The sequence below is a fragment of the Hippocampus zosterae genome, chromosome 10 (assembly GCF_025434085.1).
Source record: "Hippocampus zosterae strain Florida chromosome 10, ASM2543408v3, whole genome shotgun sequence".
Classification (NCBI taxonomy): Eukaryota; Metazoa; Chordata; class Actinopteri; order Syngnathiformes; family Syngnathidae; genus Hippocampus; species Hippocampus zosterae.
In genome coordinates, this window is record NC_067460.1 from 12,488,057 (window position 1) to 12,512,966 (window position 24,910).

Genomic DNA, 24,910 nt, shown 5'->3' on the forward strand with positions numbered 1-24,910 from the left:
TTCTCCCAACAGAAAATTAATATTCTTTTAATATTTTACAAAATTCATTTTAACCCTTTCAGGGACAGCGGTTGCGACAGTGGACATTTTACCATGTTACAGATTTAAATATATAGGGGGGTTAAATATATAGACACACTTTAAATGGATGCTTTTGCCTCACACAAGAATTATTCATTCATTCATCTTCCGAACCGCTTGATCCTCACTAGGTTCGCGGGGGGTGCTGGAGCCGATCCCAGCTGTCTCCGGGCAGTAGGCGGGGGACACCCTGAATCGGTTGCCAGCCAATCGCAGGGCACACAGAGACGAACAACCATCCACGCTCACACTCACACCTAGGGACAATTTAGAGTGTTCAATCAGCCTGCCACGCATGTTTTTGGAGGAAACTGGAGCACCCGGAGAAAACCCACGCAGACCCGGGGAGAACATGCAAACTCCACACAGGGAGGCCAGAGCTGGAATCGAACCCGGTACCTCTGCACTGTGAAGCCAACGTGCTAACCACTGGACTACCGGGCCGCCACACAAGAATTAAATAATGGTATTTAACCTACCAGTATTATAGTGAATTTTAAATCCCTTGCTCCTTTTTTAGAGGGGGGGGGGGTGTTAATCTCTAACCATAATGTCATCATTTGATTGAATACCAATAAGTGACATTGACACTTCCGACATTCCAATGGTAATGGTTGCACTTACGCTTCCAGTCAGCAGAGGGCCTTCCACAACCTCAATTGGAATCACGGGTCTGAGCTTTCTACCCGTTTAAATTTGATCCGTCTGCGTGGAACGCGGTAGAAGAAAAGGGACTGGGGAGAGCATCGATTTGCACAATAGAGTACATTTGTGTAGAATTGACATGAAGGAACAGGCATAAGCAATAATGCTTCGAAAAATCATCTTTGGAAACACAAAGCTGAGACAATAGCCTTTGTGCCTGTGATGAAATAGTCCAGTGAAACAAACAAACAAACAAAAAAGGCTCTCGTGGATAAGCGGCAATTACATAGCAGGTCTATTTGTACCAAGCAATCAATGAGTGAACATTTTGGACCTGAAAGTCACTAGTTTTTTCCTTCCCTCCTCTTCAATTTTTGTAAACACCAGATGGATGCGTTTGCTAAGTGGAAATCATCTCAGCTAACTGTCACTCAATTGAAAATTGGAAGGAAAAAATATTCTCCATTTTCTCTGTTACTATACAAATTGAGTCTAAAGGCTTCAGTTAGCTTCACCTAATGAATTGGCCTCTACGCTATTAGCACTAGTTCAGCCTTGATTTGGTGTCGCTTAAACGGCGAATACTAATGAAATCAAGACTCATTAGCGTTCCTGACCTAGATACAAATTAGCTATGCCTGCAATCATTTCACCATTAAAAACAATTTTGCCTTTCATTTCGTGACACTTTGATACACTTTGCCTTTTTGTGGGTAGGACTGTTAGCTTGCAGTGAAATAGCACTTAAGGGTTCTCTAAGACTTGCCGAGTTCATGTTCATTCTTCATTACCCAGCTTTGAAAATTAGCACCGATAAATCTCAAATTTGGTGGAGACTTAGCCTCGACTGAGCTGTTAAGTATGTATTGAGTTGACATACGTGTCTCTCCTCATTGTATGTACCGTATTGGCCCGAATATACAGTAAGACTGTGTTTTTTGCATTGATATAAGACTGAAAAAGTGGGGGGCGTCTTAGATTCGGGGTCTAGACATTATAACCATTCACGACGCTAAATAGCGCCAGATATCAATGAAGTGAATGCTGAACTTGGCTCCGATTACCGATGATTAGTGTTTCAGCCTTTGAGTGAGCACCTGTTAACCAACAACAGGATACCTCTACTTGATGTCTGAAGTCCACCCATTCAATTTCCAATCCGCTTATCCTCAGGGTAGCGAGGGGCGTGTTGGAGACTATCCCAGGCGGGGGACACCCTGAACTGGTTGCCAGCCAATCGCAGGGCACACAGAGACAAACAACCATCCGCGCTCACACTCACACGTAGGGACAATTTAGAGTGTTCAATCAGCCTGCCATGCATGCTTTTGGAATGTGGGAGTACCCAGAGAAAACCCAAGCAGGCCCGGGGAGAACATGCAAACTCCACACAGGGAGGCCGGAGCTGTAATTGAACTCGTTACCTCTGCTCTGCGAGGTCAATGCGCTAACCACTGGACCACCGGGCTGCCAAAGTCTGAAATATTGCTAGCTAGCATCCCTGACTAAGCTAACATATTCACTGGTCAAATTAGCAGCCATTGGCTTTTAAGAATAGTAAATGGGCCTCAGTTATGCTTTATTTTGCATTGGCGGTAAGTTATTCAATTCGAACATTAATAAGTCCAAGCTTGTTAGTGTTGTTTCTTCCATGGAAATTGTTGCTTTTATTTGCAGTGACTCTGACTATTGTTGGCATCTGTTAGTTTCTGCCTCATTTATTTTTGTATTTTATTTAAATATATAATCTTAATTTTATCTCTGTGGCAAGTGAGACCAGATTCTCATTTCTCATATAGTCTAAACAAGTTGGCGTCGCTGGCCTGACGCCTTTTCTGTGCAAATTGGCGCAGATTGTTGTAGTGGCAATGATCTGTCTCTCTTATCTTGGTATCATTTGTCTAATATTAAGTAAAAACTCCACTAGTTAAGTGTTTCTGACCCAGCCATGCAACCTTGCAAATGAGCACCTGTGAGCCTTTCTTGGCCCTTAACGTGCATTCACTGTGATGGAGCCTCTTTCTTGTTAGCTGTCAAATCAGAGACACAAATGCAGTTTGTGTTTTGTTTTCCTAGTCAACTTCTCTTTTTGGTGACTCTTTTGTTACCCCTACACTAGGGATGTTGAGCAGAAACGCGCACGCACGCACAAATACACACACTCACACACACACGCACACACAAATTCCTCCTGCCCTGTCTCTCTCCAGGCATTTGTTTTGATGAATATTTATCGAGCTCACCTTTTAATAATGAATATAGAATTATTCTAAAGTTATCTATAACTTCTCCACTCCTACTTTCCCAGACGTTTTACTCAAGGCCACATTGCGAGACAATGGCCCATAAGGCATAATTAATAATGATGAATGTGCTTTACCAACTAATTAGGCCTCCATTTTGCCAAGAGCTGAAGATTTATGCGACTTTTTATGAAAGAAAGCTGCAGCACGAAGGGCCTATTCATTAACCTGTTCATCTTGGCTTTGGCGTTTGCAGTTTCTCCTCCCACTCTCGAAATTGTTCGTGGTTGTGCGTGAATGGTTGTCTATACGTGCAATGTGACTTTTAGCGACCATTCCAGAGTGTGCCCTTCTTGCCCAAACTCAATTTGAACATAGGGCAAAAACTGGCCTTAAAAAGCAAGAAAGACATGAAATGAGGAACGTGTTACTTAATTTAAGTAGAATTATCTGCCAGTAGAACTTTAACTCGGCAGCATGTCTTTAGAGAAATCAATGTAGCTCACCTTGAAAGCCTCTACCGATGTCTTCAAACTAATTAGACCCGGTCAAAAAACGCCTGAGGCAAGTTAAACATTCCACAAAATCTATCTTGAAAGAAGAACTATCTCAGGTGACGAACAACAAGCATTTTCCTTCATTTGAAAATGTCGTCTTGACTAGTTGAGTTTTTGCTGCACAGGCTTGAGCTTACCCACGACCTTCATGAAGGAAAAAGCTCTGGGGAATGGATGGATCAAAAACGTTTTGAACAAAGCCTGGGCTCTCGTGCAAAGGAACGACACTTCATAGAGGAAGTGTAATGTGAAATTGTGAGCAAATGAAATGTGAAACAGTGCGATGTCTGGCAAATCGCCTCATTCAGGCTCATTATATCAGTTTATCACAGAGATAGCAGCAGTGTTCCTGCAGGGCCTGCGTGCGCACGGCTCACTGCAAACAAGTCACACAATGCTGAGCACACTGGACTAGCTAAAAGGGACTGGAAGCGAAATGTTGAGTGGTGAGTGCTTTAAGAAAGACTTCTCTGCAGCCCGATTGCACTCTAAATAAAGCCCTGTAGTTCATTTGACTGTCTCAATACGCAAATACGTGTGTGTTTGCGCAATATGCAAAGACACACACGAATGAAATGTGCTGAAGAAGTGTCCGCTCAGGTCAACAACTCAGATGATGTGCTAACAGGCGCTAATTTGCTAATTTGCATTGCATCACCATACAATGTCCATACTAGAGCAGAGGTGGGAAAACTTTGGTACCCGAGGGCCACATTTTATTTTTTGAACGCAAGACACATTTGAGGGGGGGAACAAAGTTCAAATATGTAAAATACTCGAGTTACAGGTTTGTTATATATCCATCCATCCTTTTTTTTTCTTCCCACTTTATCCTCACAAGGGTCGTGGGGGGTGCTATCCCAGCCGTCTTCGGGCAGGAGGCGGGGGGCACCCTGAAGCGGTTGCCAGCCAATCGCAGGGCACCATCTGCGCTCACACTCACGCCTAGGTGCGCTTTGGAGCGCTCAATCAGCCTGCTATGGGTGTTTTTGGAATGTGGAAGGAAACCGGAGTACCCAGAGAAATTCCACGCAGGCCCGGGGAGAACAAGCAAACTCCACACAGGGCGGCCGGAGTCAGGATTGAACCCACAACCCATGCACTGTGAGCTCAACGGACTAACCACTGGACCACCAGGCTCCCCGGCTTGCTATTTATTTATTTATTTATTTATTTATTTATTTTATCAGTTTGGTGATTGGTGGTTGATGTTTGTGTCCGTTAAAACACATATTGTCCACTCCAATACATCAGCTTTCACCAGGATGTAATTGCTTGCAAAAATTTGGTGAGCTTTTGGGCGCGTCGAGACCTCCCAAAAGTTGCTTCACAACTGTTCTATATGAATAATATTAAACAGAAATTCCAAGAGGACTCGAAATAAATATTACACATCCCTTTGACATGTGCTGTACGACGATAACTGCCGACCTTGTGCTGAGTGAGAGTACATTCTTAAACTGCTGCGCAAACTGGTTAATTGCATGTCATGCATCACCTCGAATGTCAGGCCTGTTGAAGCCCAGGCTGTCTCTGTATCTTTATATGCTCTTTACTACTTGAGCGCTAAGTAATTTTGATGTTCAGGTTAAGTATTACATACTGTAAAAATCTGTGGAGTGAGCAGTGAGTCTTGTGGGACGCCACCAGTTTTGTACTGTAACGGCAAGTCATTGGGACATTTATGGAAATGATAACACCACCAGTAAGTATGAGGGGTTCTCAGTAAATGTTTTATTTACATTGTTTCTTTAAAGTGGAAGGCCCTAGAATAGACGGCATTTGTCTTTGCTTGATGATTTTTGGGTGTATGTGATTATTTTGGGAAACATATTATAGGAGGTTGCATTTTGTCAGAGTGAGCTAAAGTGAGACTCATAAGGTCAGAGTCCGGGAGGTTTAAGGGGACAGCTGAATCTTACATTCTACATCAAACAGATTGGCAGTTCCAGTTCACCATCTCGACCCCCACTCCCCCCTCCCTTCTGTCACAACATACACAACATAACCTGCGGTGGCAACTTTAAATTCCTTATCACACACATGCACATACCCTGATATGACAGTAATACAAAATCCTTCCGTATAGATTGTGCTTTAGGGGTTTAACGGATTTTTTGCTCTTTCCAAATATATTACATGTGCTTTAAATGGAGCGCTTGACATTTTGATGCGTGCACTTTGTCCAGGGAATCGCTTGTTCCTGAATCCAAATGACCAAGTCGGCGAGGTGGCATCCATTTTTCCATTTCCATTAACCTACAAGCTGTTTTCCATTACCTTTACAAAAAATACGGAATTGTTTGAACGATTCACCAAAGGAAATAATGTCAAACGGAGTCATTTGTTTCAGGTTCAAAACCTGTGCCATTTTGATACCCTCAAATGTACCATCAATTTTCAAACCAAATGAACATTATAAGCAAGCATATATACAATTTAAAATCAGCTAAACATTGTGAAATTAATATGCTAAAACAATAAAACACCCAAAAATTCAAAATGACAAATGAGTGCGCAATACTGTAGTGGAACCTAATTTGTCAATTCATTTATTTAACATGAACTGAAGTACACATCTGAAAAGAAGTTATTCAAGAAACATACATCTCATGGTCCAGATGGAAAAAAAATATGTAATTACCCCGTACCCTTTTCATGTTAACTGAACTGAGTTCCTGTGCTTGAGTTGTCATAACCTGCAATGATTGCGGATACAACTTTAAAATTGTGTGCTCCTTAAAGCACATGCATGGCAATAATCTGATTGAATGTGCATTTGGGGTTTTTTTTCTCCCCTCTTTGCGACAAAAGTCAGCAAAGGCCCAAATCTCAGACATCCAATTGAGAGTTTGGCTTTACTCTTTGTGACGAAAGTCGCGCGATTAATCTTTGGTTTGGTTGTGTGTTAAGAGTGATTTTTTTCCCTATTTTTTTCTATCCATCAATCAGCTCAGAGATACAGTTGAAATCGTAGAATCATAAATGTTTACAGCCGGATTGAGTTTGCATAATGCAGCGGTCACCCAAATGTTGCCCACAAGCACCAGTAGGGTACCCAGCAAGGATCAAATGAGTAGTCTGCGAGTTTGTTCTAAAGATAGCTCACAAGTGATGAAACATTGTAACTTTTTATTTTTGAAATGATGAAGTGATCATTTGGAAATGTAAACTTCGGCCGAGATTTATAGAATTAAAGTGCTCCATATTGATACATGTTTCTCAATTATTGTAAGAAATCATTAACGTGATCAGTGTCTTCACACAAATGAATTAATTATGAAAGGTAATCCCAGCAAATGTGTTATTTTCGAAGTGTGTATCAAACTAGTAGCCCTTCGCATTAATCAGTACCAAAGCAATAGCCAAGTTTCGAAAAGTTTGGTGACCCCTTTGATAACGTGTCTCACGAGTCATTCGCCACAAAGAAAATGACAAGAAGCATTTCCAACATGTTCGAGATGTTATAGGATACTTTTGAAACACACACACACACACACACACACACACACACACACACACACACACACACACACACACAATGGAGAAGACAGCACTGTACATCGAAGATGCTATTTGCGAGTGTCTGATCACATTTTGGGGGCTTTTTGAGGACAATGACACTAATCCCCTCAAGTGACACCTCCAGGACATCCACCTCTATTTCATGCTTCGATGCTCTTTGTGGCCCCCACAAATAAACTGCACACTTCGACTGAAGCAGAAACGGAGCAATTGTGGGGCCTCTCTTTGTGTCCCACTCGGCAACGGACATCTGGACTCCTCTTGAGTAGCCCGATTCCTCAGTCGCATTCATAGAGAACAAAGGCAACCAAAAGTCATTCTCCACCATGACCGTCTCTCCTGGTCTGACACGGACACAATGAGGCAGAGGGATGAGATGGCAGAACCATTTGCTCTGAGTGAAAGTGAGCTTGTACCCCCCCCCCCCCCCGCCCCCCCGCCACTCCCCAGTCCCCTCTCCAGGGAGACGTGTGTCCACAGCACTCCACAAGAGAGACACCCAGTTAAGCCTGTGGAGACGCCAACATGGCCAGATTGTGGGTGGGAACAACAGCTGCCGAATAAATTAGCTACATGGTGGCGCTGCTCTGAACCACAGGATGATTAGTTATACACGCCAAAATCATTCGGCGCTTTTATGTTGGGTGATTAACTCATGGTTGGTGCATGGCTTGTTGATTTTATGTCTCTACATTTCCTTCTGTACACCAGCAAGCTGACCTAGCAAACTCCATGTATCTTGTTGATGTTGTATTCGCAGAAAGCAAAAAGGCATTGTTGTGGCTACACAGTACATGTTAAAATACTACCACCAACTAACTTTGCCTGCAGGCTGAATTCTTGCGGTATTTTTGAGTTCACCAAATCTGATAAAGATCCTGAATTGAATCAGGTGCATTGGAGTTGGGAAACATCCAAAACACGCAGTCCCAAGAAGACACTTGTGCGTTATCCTGTTAGCATTGAACTTGTCCTGGAAATGCTTACCCATATGGGGTTATTGAATTCACCTCAGATTGAAGTGAATGAGCTTTTATGAGCAGTATCCTTAAATGAATCCCGTCAATCTTTTACTTTGAATTTGTGAGAAATGTATTACTTTGCAGGAGTGCAGTTCTTCTCAATTAGCTTCCGTTGCCACGCACACCTAATTTTAACCACCTTGTTAGGCGCACAGGTGCTTCAGATCATCAGTCAGCCACTGCTTGAGCCTCACCAGTATTCTTTTATCAGATTGATCCCCTGTTGACACATTCAAACAAGACAACAAGTGTGTTTATTTGAAAAATTGTACCCAATCAATTTCTGAAGATGCGCTCCCACCCGTATTTGAACCAACCAAATATAAAATGTCAGATGTGTTCCACCACCAATTTTGAGTCTCTCTTGTCGTACCAAGACTGACCTGTGATAAGCGACATGGTGCCGGAAGGCATCCAGACTGCATGCAACTAAAGAAGAAGTAGTAGTTGCAAGAGAAGAAGCTAGGCTACTTGTTATCTTATCTGGTAACCAGATTGCTACTTCAGACTCTTGTCATTTCGTTTGGGACGAATGACTTGTTACAGTGATCTTATCTGTTTATATCCATTGTGAGACTAATAAAGGTTTTTCTTATCTTATCTTATTCAAATCTATTTGTCCGTCTGTGTTGGCCATACATTATAAGGATGTCCTATTGGAAATATTGAACATTTACAATCGTCTGCCCTGAACCTTTTCCACGCAGATCATAAAGGAAAAATCACTGTGAACACACCGCACGTCACATGATAATGGCTCAGAATAAACTTTTAGATATTTGATCCGATAATTGAGACTTGATGAGTTCAGTTCATGGTGTCCCCCGCCTACTGCCTGAAGACAGCTGGGATAGGCTTCAGCACCCCCGTGACCCTTGTGAGGATAAAGTGGATCAGCAAGTGGATGGATGGATGGATCAGATTATTGGTGTTTATGTATGTCCATCTCGCTCAAATTAATTGTAGTGTGCTTTTTTTGTCCATCTCTAAAAACAAAATATTGTATTCATGTTCTGTTTGCTTGGATCATTCTAAAGCCGGTATTTGAAAATAGATGTGAGCCGTTATGCTGCTAAAAATTACTTATCTTTTCACTCCAATTTGGCACAGTCTCCATTTTTGTCCTTGTGATGTCCTCACTGTTAATTCGCTCAGAGCTTTACTCAGCTATTACACCGAAAACAAACAAAGGGAGATTGCATTGTATTCACCCCCCCCCCCCCCACCCCCATTGCATGGGGATTTGTGCGTGCGTACACACTAACACGGAGCACAGATGTCGTGTCTGTCCCTTTAAAGAGTGGAGCTTGGTGAGGATTTGTTGCAGCCATCCGGCAGAGTGCAGCTCTCGCCTCACACTGGTGTCTGGAGCGCACGCTGAGAATATACTCTTCTTATTCACGACTGAGCTTGACTGAGTTAAAGCGACCCTTTCTTTGTGAGCTGACAGGGTTCAATCAGACAGCCTACGTTTGTGGAAAATTATGGGTGGGTTCAAGTGACACTGCCGACTTGTAGGTTCTTCCAGGCCGGTGACGATGCTGATGTTGATGATGCTGATAAAGCGCTCTGGGAGAGATGGTAAAGTTTGTTTGGGGGTGATTTCACTCGCTTGAAATCATCCAGCTGGGGCTAAAGAGCTTGCTTCAGTGCTAAAGCAGGAGCTGCTTGGAGTGTCAAGGAAGGTAGAAAAAAAATCACGGATTGGAGCTTTGACACAGAGGCTTGGAGATGAACTTTCAACATTTGCTGTTTGGGTTGTTGGCCACATTCACCGGCACCATAACATCAGGTAAGTCATGGCTACAATAAAGGCATGGGTTGCATGCGCAGATTGTGTTTGACGACTTTCCCAACCATTTTTGAGCCCCGGCACATATTTAACATGAGGGGGTAAAAAATGGTATGGGTCACCCCCATACAAAAATGGGGTGCACTGCTTAAATGCCATCTTGTGGATGAGCATTTTAATTGTCCTGCCTACTGTCTGTTGCTGGCATAAATAGATTAACAAAAATACATTATTTTTGCAAAATGACTTTTGGGCGAATTAAGAGAAACTGGACCGTTTTCATACTGGTTTGTAGTTATTGCCGATGATGATTGGACAAAGATGGACAAATGACACCAAAAAAGGTAGTATAGGCCCAAAGGACACACCAAACCTCGACCTTTTATGTCCATAAACAACCACTAGTGTTCCAATAAAATCTCTTTCTATGTAGAGTTATTGGTCTTAGCTTAAAATAGCCCCCCCATCCCATTAGCCCCCCCGCCCAATCCAAACCAAAAATGCTTTTAAACGCTTATTTTTTTATTACTGTTGCGAGCTGGATTATAAAAGCATTCCAACCATTGCATTAATAGCAGATTACATTTACAAAGCTTTAATCCAAACCCTAAATTAAATCTTGAGGAAAACAATTCGTGGATTGTGCAGATTGTTGGTTGATCATTTCTATTGAATCATTCCGACCGATGATCCAGATTCAATCAAAATTTTAATGCAATTAGAAGGCACCACAATTGAAAACATGGCAGGCCTCTATTTAATATTACGTTTATGATCTTTTCCTGTATTGACAGTTTGACTCACTGACAATAATTCGAAATTGCTTTTCCCAAACAAATGTCTTCTTGGACTTAATGGAATGTACACCTGTTGAATTCTGCACTAGAATGTTATATTGACATGTAGAAAATATGCAAATGACCGCATGTTTATTTTCAAAGAAAACAAAACTCATTGTTGACATATACAGTATGATCTTCTGCGTGTGTAGTTAAAAAATGAAAATAAAGCACTTTCCTAGTTTTTATGTGACATTGCAGCATATTATCGCACCGGTCAGAATTGTGACCAATCATAAAACACGTTTTTCACTTATGTGTCAATAATTACAGTACTTATCATTATTATCCATCCATCCATTTTCCAATCCGCTTATCCTCATAAGTGTCGCTTGGGGTGGTGGAGCCTATCCCAGCGGTCTTCGGGCAGTAGGCGGGGGACACCCTGAACCGGTTGCCAGCCAATCGCAGGGCACACAGAAACGAACAACCATTCGCACTCACACTCACACCTAGGCACATTTTTTAAGTGTTCAATCAGCCTGCCAAGCATGTTTTTAGAATGTGGGAGTAAACCGGAGTACCCGGAGAAAACCCACGCAGGCCCGGGGAGAACATGCAAACTCTACACAGGGAGGCCGGAACAGGAATTGAAGCCAATACGTCTGCACTGTGAGGTCGACGTGCTAACCACTGCTCCACCGGGCCGATCATTATTATTACGATCATTTTATAAAATTATTGTTATTATTATGATTGATTTTGATGTTTATACATCTGGAAAAAAATTGGGGATTAAATAGGCTAAAACACCGGTTCCTAATTATTTTGGGGGAAGACATAATAAACACTCAAGAGTCACATTAATTAGTTCAAGAAAAAAAAAGTGGTTTTAGGATGACAACAACTGCCAATAAATTTCACTGTAAACACAAAGTGGGCTGTGCGTTTTTTTTTTGTTTTTTTAATCTGATTTCGATTGTGACTCCTGTCTTAACAAATGCTCTCTCTTTACTGTGGGGCTTAATTATCCTGCTGTTTAAATTGCCCTCTGTTGGCCATTACTAATCAGTACTGTTGGTTTGGAAGTTCACATTTGCATCGAATTACCATTCACAACCATCTCAGTGTTTACTGTTTAGCGACCTTTTCCCATTTTCCTCTGGGAAGATTTGACATGTTTCACATTGTGCCGCCTCCTCGTCCACATTTCTTGACGGCGGCTTTCTCTAGTGGTGTAGGTTCTCACCATCTCAGGTGCTCTCTAACACCCACCACCTCCTTGTCTACCCAAATCCATTAATACTGTATGGAGATGGCTGTGCCTCATTTAAACTGCATATTTCCCTTTGCGTCCGACTGCAAAGCACTCAAGCGTGAGTGGATTCCGAGAGGTTTTGAAGAGCGGAGCTGGTAGAGCTCATTTGGTTTGTTGTATTGAGCGAACAAAATGAGGTTAAAAGATGTGTTTTGTGTAGGAGTGTGAGAGCCAAAGAACCTCTTCGGTAGGCGGCTGTGTGAAATTGGTCTTGTTAGGTGAAAGTCAAAGCTATTGCGTGTTAAAAAAAAAAAAAAAAGTATATTTGTGGGTGATATTAACCACTGGTGGTCACTCATTGGTTTGGAAGGTTCATCAACCTTTAAGTACACATGATGAGAAATGACAAAAAAATAAACATGTTAATATACCTTATACCAGGGGCCTCTTCAGAAAGTCAAATCTCTTCATTTTTATGCCATCTTTCCTTCAACTTTTGTTGGATGATGTCATCAGGAGAAGGAGAGAGAGAAAAAGTGCTTCATTTCTAACATTGGAAAAGACGGCACTGTTTCAAATGACCGACTCCACTTTTGCGAACTGACTTCATTGCGTGAGTGATGCAAAATCTCTAGCTTGCGGACTTTAACTACAAAATATTAGCTTGATGATAAAATGAAAAAGATACATATCCTAATTTGGTTTTGGAATTGCCCATTCTCTAATAAATAAGGAATTATATTTCTGTTTGTGTGGAACCACACTTCCTATAGCTTTCTAGGCCTCATTAACCGTCCAATAGTGACAAAAAGAAAAGGTGTATTGCTTTTTTTTTTTTAATGAGTGTATATTTTTTAAACATTATAGAAAATGGAAGGCTTTTAGGTGCGCCTTTTAGTGCGGAAAAAAAACTGTAATTATCGTTGGAACCTTTTCCAAATTACTTTCATGAACAAACAACCTGTGGCTTTATGAGCCTCATCCCTAGCTGCATGGCAGAATCAATTGAAGTTGGACAGTAGTATTGTATAGAAGGTAGTGATAAATTCCATTCAATTCCCAGGAGGTACTTAAGACCTATGTCTTCACAAAGTCTTGACATTCAGTCCGACTTACTTATTTATAAATTGTTTCTTTTGGATGAATGAGGCGCTTGTATCTCGAATTTCTGCTCACATATTAAAACAAAACAAAAAAATTGGCATGACCGTATTAGACGCCGACTATGTTTAGCATGCATAGTGGTAAGGTGACTGACTTCATTGATCCCCGCAGTTGATTCTTATGCGGGGGACACAAATCTGTTAATTCATTAGATCCCATTACGATGGGAGCTCCGTTGTCGCCTGTTGCGCTGAATGGTGGTGACAAACAAATCTGGCCTGATCGTTTGTGTCCACTGCTTGTGGTTGCATGGTGACAGTCTCGGTAAAGCATCTCCCAGCACACGCACGCACAAAATGAAGACTATTCTTGATAAAGGCTGAGCAGAAAGTGGTCGGTCGTCTCATATGCTGTCTCCTGAGTCACGCTGATGGAGGCTCATGATGTCCCTCTTTCGGGTGCAGCCGGTGATGACATCACCAGCAGATGATTTGAGGGACCGAGAGGAGGCAAACAATGGCTCAGATGGCTCGCAGCAAGGCCAGAATAGAATCAAACCAGACTTTGCTTTAAATTTCTCCATCAAAAACATTATCGCCCTCCTGCAGAGAATACTTGGAGTGCTACAGAACTACGCCTGCCTTTATATTGGCCTTTGGAGTATGTAAATGACTGAAAATTGATTAAATGAGTTTGAATTGGCCAAAGTTTACTTCGTTATGCGAGTTGTAAACAATTGGGTGAAGTCCAGGCAAAAATTGGCTTGAGGCAGGGGTCGGCAAACTAAAATGTTGAAAGGGGAAAAAAACAAATATGTCGGGAGCCACCCAAAATTAAAAGCCTTATATAAGCCTTATAATGAAGGCAACACACACTGTATGTATTATATTCGCTCTATTAGCCTACTATCAAAATGACCATGTTGGCTACAATACACACCACGCACCCACTTACTTACACACGCATGCCATAGTGAGCAACAGCCACAACGGCCCCTAAGGTGAACGAAACAAAAAAAATTAAGTATACACAAGAGTTTGTGAAAATCACTGCCTACCTCCTTCTCAGAGACCTGATGCGGAGGCATGGGGCGCACTTTTGCGGCGTTAACTATTGTAGCTCACGTGCACCGTTTTAAAATGCTTCTCTCGGCCCTTCACATTCCCATTCTTTGCCAGAACCCTCGGTGAATTGTACCTGAAATGCTGTTTTTTGTTTTTACAATAGCCACCTGCCTGGGAACCCGCCAAGCTAATAGAAACGTGTGTCACAGACTATGACGCATATGTTTGTTGACAGAAATGTTGAGATGTAATATTTATTCAACACATTTTACAGCATTAGAAAATGTTAAGAATGTTTGTCGTGTCTGTCCTCCTACAGAAACCAAATTAAAACAAAAAATGTATTTCCCTCCCCCAACTTTTTCCATGTTCAAACATATTTGAAAAAACTCCAGGGAGCCACTAGGGGGCGCTAAAGAGCCGCATGCGGGCGGGCCGTCGACCCCCGGCTCAAGGCATACCCCAGGACTGTCACTAGGGTGGCATCATAGGCATACAAGTGGGATTCCCAAATTAAGGTGTTTATTAAGTGTAGTCGCGAACTAGTATAACTCCACTTTTCCACTATTGCACTGTTTAAGTAATGGATGTTTGAACAATCCTCGTAAGGATAAGCGGATCAGATAATGGTTGGATGGCTATCTTCACACAAATGGTGCAGCAACACATCTAGACATACGCACACACACACACACACACACACACACACACACACACACACACACACACACACACACACGCACACACACACACGCACACACACACACGCACACACACACACACACACACACACACACACACACACACACACACACACACACACACACACACACTCGTTCTTCATGATCTGCAAAAAAAAACAACAACACAAAACTATTAAAACTGTTTATTCAGTCACTTACCATAATTTTAAAATTCTACTTTGTCTGCATGACAAAGACAGTACCAGTGGTCTTTTTGCTGACAGCAGAAGGATCCCACTTGTGTGCAGCATAACAGCTAAATGCCGCTTCACCATGTTTACTTGGAGAGAGATGCTTTGAAATGTTGTTGTTTTGTGGTTCAGATGTGGCCACTGAATAAATGACTTCAGAAAGTGAAAGACACTACTGAAAAAAAAACTAGCGACTTTGAAAAAAAAAATCAATTTGCTTTTTCTTGGATTTAAAAAAAATATTTTTTTACATTAAAAAGGTTTTGTAAAGGGTGTTTGAGGGACGTGTGCCAACTGTTGGAATGTTGAAGGGGTTGCTTGTCTTAAAAAGTGTGCCAAAGGAGGCACTATGTTGTAATTCTATTGTATTTATTCAGCTCAGGGCCAAGAATGGCTTTAGACAGCCAAACTAAAACATTTAAGCCACACGAGTTGTTGCACAACCCACCCCCTCCACCTACATGCTTCATGATGAAAGCCCTCCCCCAAAAAAAGCTCAAGACAGTCTTTAACCAGGCTGGAGTTATCAAAAAGATCATTGTCCAAGGCCAAAAACATGAATTTACATGTTTGTGAATGCCAAACCTTTGACTTTTTGAAAATGTCCATAAGGCACTCCTTCTCCTGGTCCAACGCATCCCTCCTCATCAGTCACTTCATATTCTCTACTCATTATCAATTCATCTCATCCTTTGTGACTTATAAAATCAACTTTATGCGTCATCAATTTCCCTGTTAAATGTTTCATTATCATACCGGAGCGCCATAACATTTTTAATCTCACACCTTGGCCTTAGTCCCTTTTACACGGCCCATCTAAGATGTCCTTTTCATGACTTGTGTCGCTGGTCTGTTGAAGCATCTCAAACGTCCCCTCTTCTGAGATATAATGACAATAATCAGGGCCTGCAGATATTGAGTCACATAATCGATGTTCCCTAAAATCTAAAACTGCCAACTTTATTCAATATATAAAGTATGATTTATCCCCTCCCCCACCCAAAACAGTTTTTTTCTGAATATTTGCGGGGGAAAAAGGACAGCAAAAGTCTGCATCTATCTACATAAATGGTGAAGACTCTCCATAAATTCACTAACAACCCATATTAAACCAGCACCTGCCTGGCATAAAGTATCAAATTTGTCTTCCAGATTAAATATTCCTTCAACATGCTACCATGACAGTAACTGTGCTACTTTCCTGCTTAGATGGGGCTTTGGCAGCCTTTTGTGGAGTCTTTTTTTTTTTTGTTCATAAAGATCACAAAGCCAAAAGCTTGCGAAAGGTACCCGGTCTTCCCCCCCCCCCACCCCCCCAAAAAAATAAATACAAAATTACTGTACACTGAACCCGCCAACGTGACTAACAAAGCCCACAAGCAATGGGTCATTTTTGCTTATATTAATAGTTAGGACCATTTTCATACCCCAAACTATGATCTAAAACACTTGATCATTTCAAACTCCTCTTCCATTTCACTTGACAATAAATGACTTCCATGATTTGATCTTCCTGTCGGGCACAGGTTTTTTTTCATTGTCTTTTTAATTTTTTTTTTAAACAAGTTTAAAAAATTGTTGAATCCTTAAGGTATAAACATGCACTCACCCACACCACCCCCTTTGCTCTATACCAAACTATACGTTCCAGTCAAAAGGTTTGGAGGCATAGATAGCCATCATGCTTAAAAATCAGGATACATGGCAACTTGTACCACACAATAGCAACACATTATCGTCACTACCAGGCCTAATTTTGCTGCATTTAGCCATTCGTCAGTTTATGTTGTTTATTGGGACCACGCTGAGGTTTTCCTCGAGCTAGAAAGTGTTACAGGTGGCCAGATAGTACATCGGTAAGCGGCCCTGAGGCTAGATGACGGGACACCAAACAGGCCTCCCTCCAGCTATTATTTTGTCTGAGAACCTTGTGTGTTTGATGTGCCGTAAACATATCAGGAGACGGTCTTTCACTTTGCAATTAAGAGCTTGTCTGTCAGACTCGCTAATGGTTTGTGTCCCGCATCCCGTTCCCGCCTTGATGTATTTGTACGCCGGGAGAAGATGAATAAATCCTCACGGCTTAGATACAATCGAGGTGATTAGTGCCGTCTAATCCTCCTCACAGTCGGGTCACGGTGAGTGAGAAATCAACTGCGCTGTTAATAAATCACAGAAGTGGTCTGTTTTGAAGGAAGGAGAATAAATATCTGTTTTCAAATCACATGAAAGACAAAATTGCAGTGTTTTTGCCAATGAAGCTCATTGCGCCTCTCACAAGGCCTGTTTGCTGGATTGATGAAACCAGCAAGCAAACATTGACTAGATGTATTTTTGCGCCTTCCCTTTAACAACATACCTTTGACTTCAAAGAAGAAGGCAAATGCAACGGGTATCTTTGTTGCCAGATTGAAATGTACTACTGGGAAATCTATTGTTTAGAATACTACAGTCCTCGCTTTGATGCAGAATGATAATAATTAGAAACATTTTATTCATTGGTGCCTTCCAGGGCATTCAAGGTACAACATAATTGAAAAGCAGCGCAATAAAATAACAGAACATTAAAAAAAATCTATCAACCCTTTCAGGGACGGCGGTTATTAGTTGACAGCTTATCATGTTATCAGGTTACAGGGTGCACATGAAAGGGTTAACATAGTAAATGATCTGGGCAACATTAAAGCAAATAAGCAATCCGAAATAGCTGTGCTTTGAGACAAATTTTAAAGAGTGACAATGAGTCTGCGTTACGGACGCCAGGTGATAATAAATTCCAAAGATGAGGGTCAGAGCGGCCAAAGGCTGTGTCCTCAACAGTGGTTAGACGGGCAGAAGGAATGGAGAGGTGGAGGGAGGACAAAGATCTGAGGAAGGTGCAGGATAGTATTTTGCCTTGAATGTGGTACCAGACATGAAGCCAGTGGAGTTGTTGTAAGACTGGAGTAATGTGGTGGGTAAAAAGGGTTCTGGAGAAGTTGTCATTTTTGTGGTGACTGAAGAGAGCCGCAGTATTTCAGGCGGTAAGCGACGAGGCTATGAACAAGAAAGACAATGTTGTGGGGGGATGAGGGATGGACAGAGTTACTTAATGTTTTGTATGAGAGAGTATGCAGATCGAGTAATTGCATTTACCTGTGATTGAAAGGACAGTGCGCTGTCACGAGACGCTTAACCCGAGGGGTGGTGTTGTCAAGTGTCATGGAAAGTTTTGGCTAGAGAGGACTTGGTTCCTCTCAATAAGATTTTGGTTTTATCACTGTTGAGTTTTAGAAAATTGGATGAGAGCAAACGTATAGGTATGGAGAAGCAGTCAAAAGGAGGAAAGCATCATCGGCATAACATTGTATGTTGAGTTTGTCAAGGAGGAGGACATAAAGAGCAGTGGGCCTAAGACAGAGCCTTGGAGGAGGTTGTTGTTGATCTTGATGAGTGTTGTTTCCGTACACTCTGTGGACCAGGAGGAAACCAGATAAAAAATCTTTATGGAGGTTATTGGAGGCAAGGTGGGAATGGAGCTGGGAAGCAACAGTGTTTTCCAGTGGAGTTGCTGGGATTGGTTGGTGACCAGTCAAAGTTGGAGAGTGAGTAAAAGAGACGACTCTGTACACAACCTTGGGGGTAGCCTGTGCTGAGCGTGATAGCTGTATGGAAAGGTGGTGGCCGGGCCTGACAGTTTGTGGTCGGTTTGTTTAAAAAAAAATCCTTCATACAACTGATTGTGGAAGTGGATTTTCCAAGGGGGGAGATTTTGTCTGTCAGTATGTCCAGTATGATTGTGTTGAAAGCAGCGACGAAGTCGATGAAAAGCATCCTCACATCGTTCCCTGGATGCTCCGGGCGGTTCAGTATGTTATGGAGAGCTTTTTGAATGGCGTCCTCAGTAGATCGATTTTCTCTGGAAGTGAAATGGTGGGGATCAACTGAGGGTGGAAGAGAGCACCTGATATGATGTGCCGCCAGTTTCTCGAAGCACTTCATGATCCCAGGCGGAAGGGCAACAATACTGTCATCACTCAGGTCGCTGGCGGGTTGTTGACTTCTTTGGAACTGGGAAGATTGCGGCGCATATCAAGCAGGAGGTGACGTTGGACTGTTCCTCTTCAAAGATGTTTTCAAGCAATCATCCTGTCACCATTTAAACATTAGTGAGCCAAATTTATCTTTCTTCCGAGGAAAATGTGTCGGCATGGTTACTCATTGTGGCGTAGGCATGTCCCGAATTGCAGGTTTGTCACTAGAGGAAGCTCGGGAGTCGCACGAAGTGAATATGCTAGAGTGGTGTCACAGTGACACATTGGCAAATGGTGTAGTGTACACACACGGTTGTCAGCTCCATGCTGGCTGAAGCGGCACAATGTTTCAAATGACTGCTTGTGAATGAGAAGCCTGCTCGTTTGTGCCGCCGCGGCGTGTCATTAATTTCGTTCATTTAAAGTCATTTGTCTGTGAGTTAGTTCCTCAGTTCTCCTGATGGTCAATTGAGTTATTAGTCTATGCGTAGAGAGCGGAATTGGCGGGTTTCATGCTTCAGAGAGTGTTGCTAAAATAATGAATAGCTTTTCTTGCTTGTGCTTCTTCAATGTTGTGTGGAGGTCATCGACAGCTTACGACGGGGAGGTCACAGAGTACAGCGTTCGCCTGCATGTTCGCGATTTGCTATCGGCAAATTCTTTTCACAGATGATTTCTCGGTTTGTGGCGGGGCTTGCTCGTGTACAATGTGCCTCGGGCTAAGAATTTGTTCTGTGACTATATTCTTAAGTCAACTCTATCTCATATCTATCTCATGATTCCACATTGAAATGAACACAAATTAAATTCATCAGTTTCATCCTCCAAAACCAAACCAAATATTTTTTCTGAGTGCGTTTTCAAAAGGAAAAAATAAAAGCACTCTATAATGGCGTACTCGGTGTTGCCACAGCTACCTGGAAAATGTAGAGTAGTCACTTGTTTGATTACTTTATTAAAAATAACCTGCGTTACTTTCCTGGTGACTTCGTTTTGAAATGGTAAAGTTACTTTGCAAGTTACATACAGCACCTGCAAACTCGGTCCCAACATCAAAATGACAAGCGGATTTGCATGTATTTTATTCAAAGTTAATCACAGAATATTTAGCCTCTACCCTAAGAGGGCTATTGATTGTGGGGCGCTGATTATTGCTCAACAATATGCAGTCTCAGAATATAAGAAAATGGCTTATGACGCTCATTTCTTTTTTTTTAAATCTCTGTTAAAGACTGTAATTTGTTGCTTTAAATTAAAACAGAATACATTGATTTGTGAAAGTTGTTCAACCTATCTTGAATTAAATAGTCTAAAAGCATCATGGTCACCTAATGAGTCGCTACCTTTCGTGTTGGATATGATTTATTCAACGTCATTATTGTGCTTCCCTGAACGGCCTCTCCGTCTCCCTTGAATGGTCTCCAGAGATGTTTTTCTAATTGAATTGCTACCATTCTCTGAAAATTGTAATTAGGTTTGGAGGGTGTTGAATGTGCTCCCTTGTTTAAACCACTGTTCTTATTGGCAGGGGCCTCCAACTTCTGCCGAGTAGCACAATGTGTTCACACCGCCATTGTACAACTAGTTATGCACTAAATTACATTTTGTTTTCACGCAGCATGAATGTGAAATGTGCAACCTTTGTGAGCTGCACGTGCATGTGCTCCGGAAGAAATCGGCTATCGAGTCCTACTGCAACGCACTTTTATTTCCCACAAACACAGCGATGCTGAAAAGGCTGTTTTGCAGATGTGGTGTTATAATTAGTCGGTTTCAAAGGCTTTTTTCCCCCTGCTATTAAAAAAAAAATAAAAAAAATCTAAATACCAAATAATTAAATTATCTAAAAGCTTGTCATATTATCACTTGATTCTCATGTTAAAACTTTTAATGTAATTATATCTTCTTTCATTGTGCCCACAATACTCCTGTGTGAAGAAAACAAATCGAATGATAGTCATAATACAAATATATATATATTTTTAACATTTTTCCCATCACTAAAAAAAATCCATAATTAAATTCTAATCTTGAAAATTACGTCAACATTTAAAAAACATTTTTTACATCATTTTTACTTTATCATCCAACCTTTGATTTATTTTTTTTCAATAGAATGTCCCTAATATTATAAACGATATTTTCCCCAAAAGGTTTTTTTTCTGAATCATTACCAATTCTTTTCTCACATTATAACTTGATACTCACACTTTTTTTAATGACTTTTTGCCCCCACAGCGTGGCTCCCAATAATTCCTCCTGCATTGCAGGAGTTTGATTTGAGACCAGCTGGCTGCTAAGCGAGGGCTGCTTTGAAGACAACTTCACCAGATACACCAATAATGCTCAACGATGTACATTATAAAATTAATCTATGGCCATTACTTTCTATCGGCATAAAATGCAGGATGAGAGAGGATTGAGACATTCCGTAATCTCTTTCTAATCTCTTGAGCAAACGCGAGGTTGAATTTGAAGCATTTTCTAGTTTGTTTTTTGTGTTAAAAAAAAATATATATATATATATATATTTTTTTTTTTTTTTAGACGGTTGTTAGAATGGATGGATGTTTGGATGGATAAACACAATAGTTTGCGGTCATCTAGTGGCTAAATGTGAAACTACACCCCAAAATAAATTAGATAAAGAACACATGAAGACATAAAAAGGTTTTGGGAAAAAGCTCAGGCAAACAATAATTTAAGTCTCATACTATCATTAAATTAATTAAATAAGATGCAGTGAAAACATGTTTTTAATTCTCTGTGATGGACTTGTGCGATGACTCTTCGTCATCTTAGTTGAGAGAAAAGTAAGATGCGGTTGCTTTCAGATGCGCTGATCAAATGCGGTGTCATATTGTAAGCATTTTACTAAGTCATTGTGAGTCGTAAATGTGCATTCGCATCTGCCATAAAAAGTCACATTCTCCCAGCATGTGTTTGTTTTTGTGATGTAATCTGGTTACAGTGGCAAAGAAAAGGGAGTTTGGGCCTTCCAAAAGGTTTTATACTTATTTGAGGACTTGGTTAGCCTCCCTGGGCCTGAAAAATGTGCTTTGCAAACTGTGTCAAAGTAGCGCACTGGCGAAACTAACAGAAAAGGTCGTCGTGGTGCCAATGCATTGGCTTGAGGGTCACGCATGAAATAATCTATTTTTTATAAACAGCCGTGTGTGTTTTACGGTGACCCAGCGAGGGCGCCGATGCTTCGTTTCTAATGGCTCGATAAACGGTTGCATGAAGTGCTTGGAGCAGTGCGGGACTTCGGGGATGGCAGCGGCCAAGGTTCATCAAAAATGTCAATCTGCTTATGGCAAAAAAAAAAAATTAAATAAAATAAAAAGGAGCTTTTGCAGCCCTTTAAGTCGAATTTAACATTATAATGTGAGTCATTCGGTTACTCTAGACTGTTCATCTGTATGTAGTCTTAATGGATGTTTTTTTTCTTTTGGGCCAGATTACGTGCTGGAAGTAATGCCTGTAAAAGCGGTGCAATGACCATTTCATTTTCTTTTTCTTTTTGGGTTAATTCCGCGCGGAGGAGACCATCTGTTCATCAGAATCAACCTAAAAGCACCGGCGTTTTGAATTATTCATGGCGAAGAGTAACACGTTGTTAGGGACGTGGGGTCTGCCTCTAAAAGCTTAGCGTAAATCTGCTGCCCCCCCCCCCACCCTCCCTCAGCGGCAAGGAAAAGCTAGTAATGGATCCCCAGGGAGATGCAGAGACAGAGAGAGAGAGTTATCTTCATCACCATAGCTCTCCTCTCATTCTCTCAATTTCCAGCTTTTGGCCCAACCGCCAATCTCATTCTACTGCAACAGCCCGACATTTTAAATACTTGGCGCTGACCTTGTCCTCTGGGGTTCACAGGACACTAGGGCGGAACAATTTTGAAACATTTTAATTGTGAATAATTTTTAATTTCTTTGCTAGCTGGCACACAGGAAGGCATGCTCGGTTATCACCGTACTTTTTCCATGGATTTTTGTTCAAAATGTCTCAAAACAACATTCTATCTCTCAGGGTCACGAGTGCGGTTCGAAGACAGCGCCCCCTGGATCACGGAGGACCCGTCCGATTTGATCGTCTCCAAAGGGGAGCCGGCCACCCTCAACTGCAAAGCAGAGGGCCGCCCGCCTCCTACCGTGGAGTGGTACAAGGACGGCGAGCGGGTGGAGACGGATAAGGACGACCCCCGCTCGCACCGCATGCTCCTGCCCAGCGGCTCGCTTTTCTTCCTGCGCATTGTCCACGGTCGTCGCAGCAAACCCGACGAGGGCGTGTACACCTGCGTGGCACGCAACTACCTGGGAGAGGCCGTCAGTCGCAATGCTTCGCTGGAAGTTGCTAGTAAGCTTATTTGATTATTCATCATTGAGTGTGAAATTATTACACATACTGTAGTTAACCCCCCCCGCCCCCCACCCATCCCCTGCTCCCCATAATATTTTTTTAAACATTCAAAGTTGTCAATGCTAAGTTCAGAACAACTTTTACGTTTTGTTTTTTTTAACGCGAACTCACTGAGGTGGTTGCCAAGAACTGGATGTACCTCCATAATGACGAAAAGATCATAAATAATCTGGCCAGGGAGGTTACAGAGAGGCCGACAGCATCGTTGATGTAGCTGCAGGAATTTCTGTCCATTACTGGCTGTTTAGTACATGTGACAACAATCTACTGTCTTTTTCATTCAGCATGTCCGGTGTAAGGGGTAGCGTGGCTGGACCAAAACCTTATCTTCGTTCATTCATCCATTTTCCAATCCGCTTTTCCTCACAAGGGTCGCGGGAGGTGCTGGAGACTATCCCAGCCGTCTTCGAACAGTAGGCAGGGGACACCCTGAACTGGTAGCCAGCTAATCGCAGGGCATACAGAGACGAACAACCATCCACGCTCACATTCACACCTAGATTTCAAGTGTTCAATCAGCCTACCATGCATGTTTTTGGAATGTGGGAGGAAACCGAAGTACCCAGAGAAAACCCACGCAGGGAGAACATGCAAACTCCACACAGGAAGGCTGGAGCTGGAATTGAACCCGGTACCTCTGCACTGTGAGCTCGACGCGTTAACCACTGGACCACCGGGTCGTCCACCTTATCTTCAAAGAAAGTAAAAACACATTTGAAATTTTCCGTACGCATGTTGTAAAATGTGGTCTGATGTAACCAATGTTGAACGCTTTGGCCATAATTCCAAAAAGGAGGTTTGGCACAAACACAACACCGTTCGGAACCAAAATAACAATATACAGACAGTGAAGCCTGATGGTAGCGGTATTGTTCTGTGTATTTTATTTTTTTTGGTCCCAGGTGGAACTGGGTATTTAGCCTTGGTGGAGGGACTGATGAATAATAGCTGTCAGTGCTGGCGCGAAACCTTCAGGCTTCTGCTACAAATCTGTCAGGAAAAGTCGACCAGACCACCAGGGTTAATCAGATGCACTGGTGGCAGGTCTGTACTGACTCCCATTTGGCAAGTTTCAATGTTATTGGTTGATTCTGAATACAGCCACATCTCCAGTTATAAAAGCCTGTGCAACTGAATTATTTCAGTTGGTTATTCTTGCTTCCCCTCACACATTTTACGGGCTACAGTTCAAATTAATGATGGAAAAAAAGTTTGGAAATGATTTCTCTTGGTCTCAATTTTTTTTGTATTTCACATGAATCTGTCATTTGAATAGGGGTGTGCAGACTTTTGTTTGCATTGATATGAACACACTATTCAGGTAAAGCGACATCATTTTAAAATGGTTTATGTCAACATTAAACACATAATATACATATTAGTCATTCTCTTGGTGATGTGTGCAAGATTGGCCATGAAGGTTTGAATAGGACTGCCTGCTTTTTTTCTTCTTCATTGAATTCTCGAGGAACT

At 41.9% G+C, this 24,910-nt stretch overlaps 1 protein-coding gene across 3 annotated transcripts in view; it reads left to right on the plus strand.

Moving 5' to 3' along the window:
• The first annotated feature begins 9,368 nt into the window (after positions 1-9,368).
• Positions 9,369-24,910, plus strand: part of LOC127608420 (roundabout homolog 2-like) — a 150,422-nt gene continuing 134,880 nt past the window's right edge. Inside the window, exons 1-2 of one of the 3 annotated variants that reach the window (XM_052077450.1) lie at positions 9,369-9,865; positions 23,048-23,374. In XM_052077450.1, the coding sequence (XP_051933410.1) occupies positions 9,805-9,865; positions 23,048-23,374 (388 nt within the window). In that variant the 5' untranslated portion in view covers positions 9,369-9,804. The remainder of the gene's footprint in view (positions 9,866-23,047; positions 23,375-24,910) is intronic. The other 2 variants (XM_052077449.1, XM_052077447.1) reach the window with 2 other exon arrangements.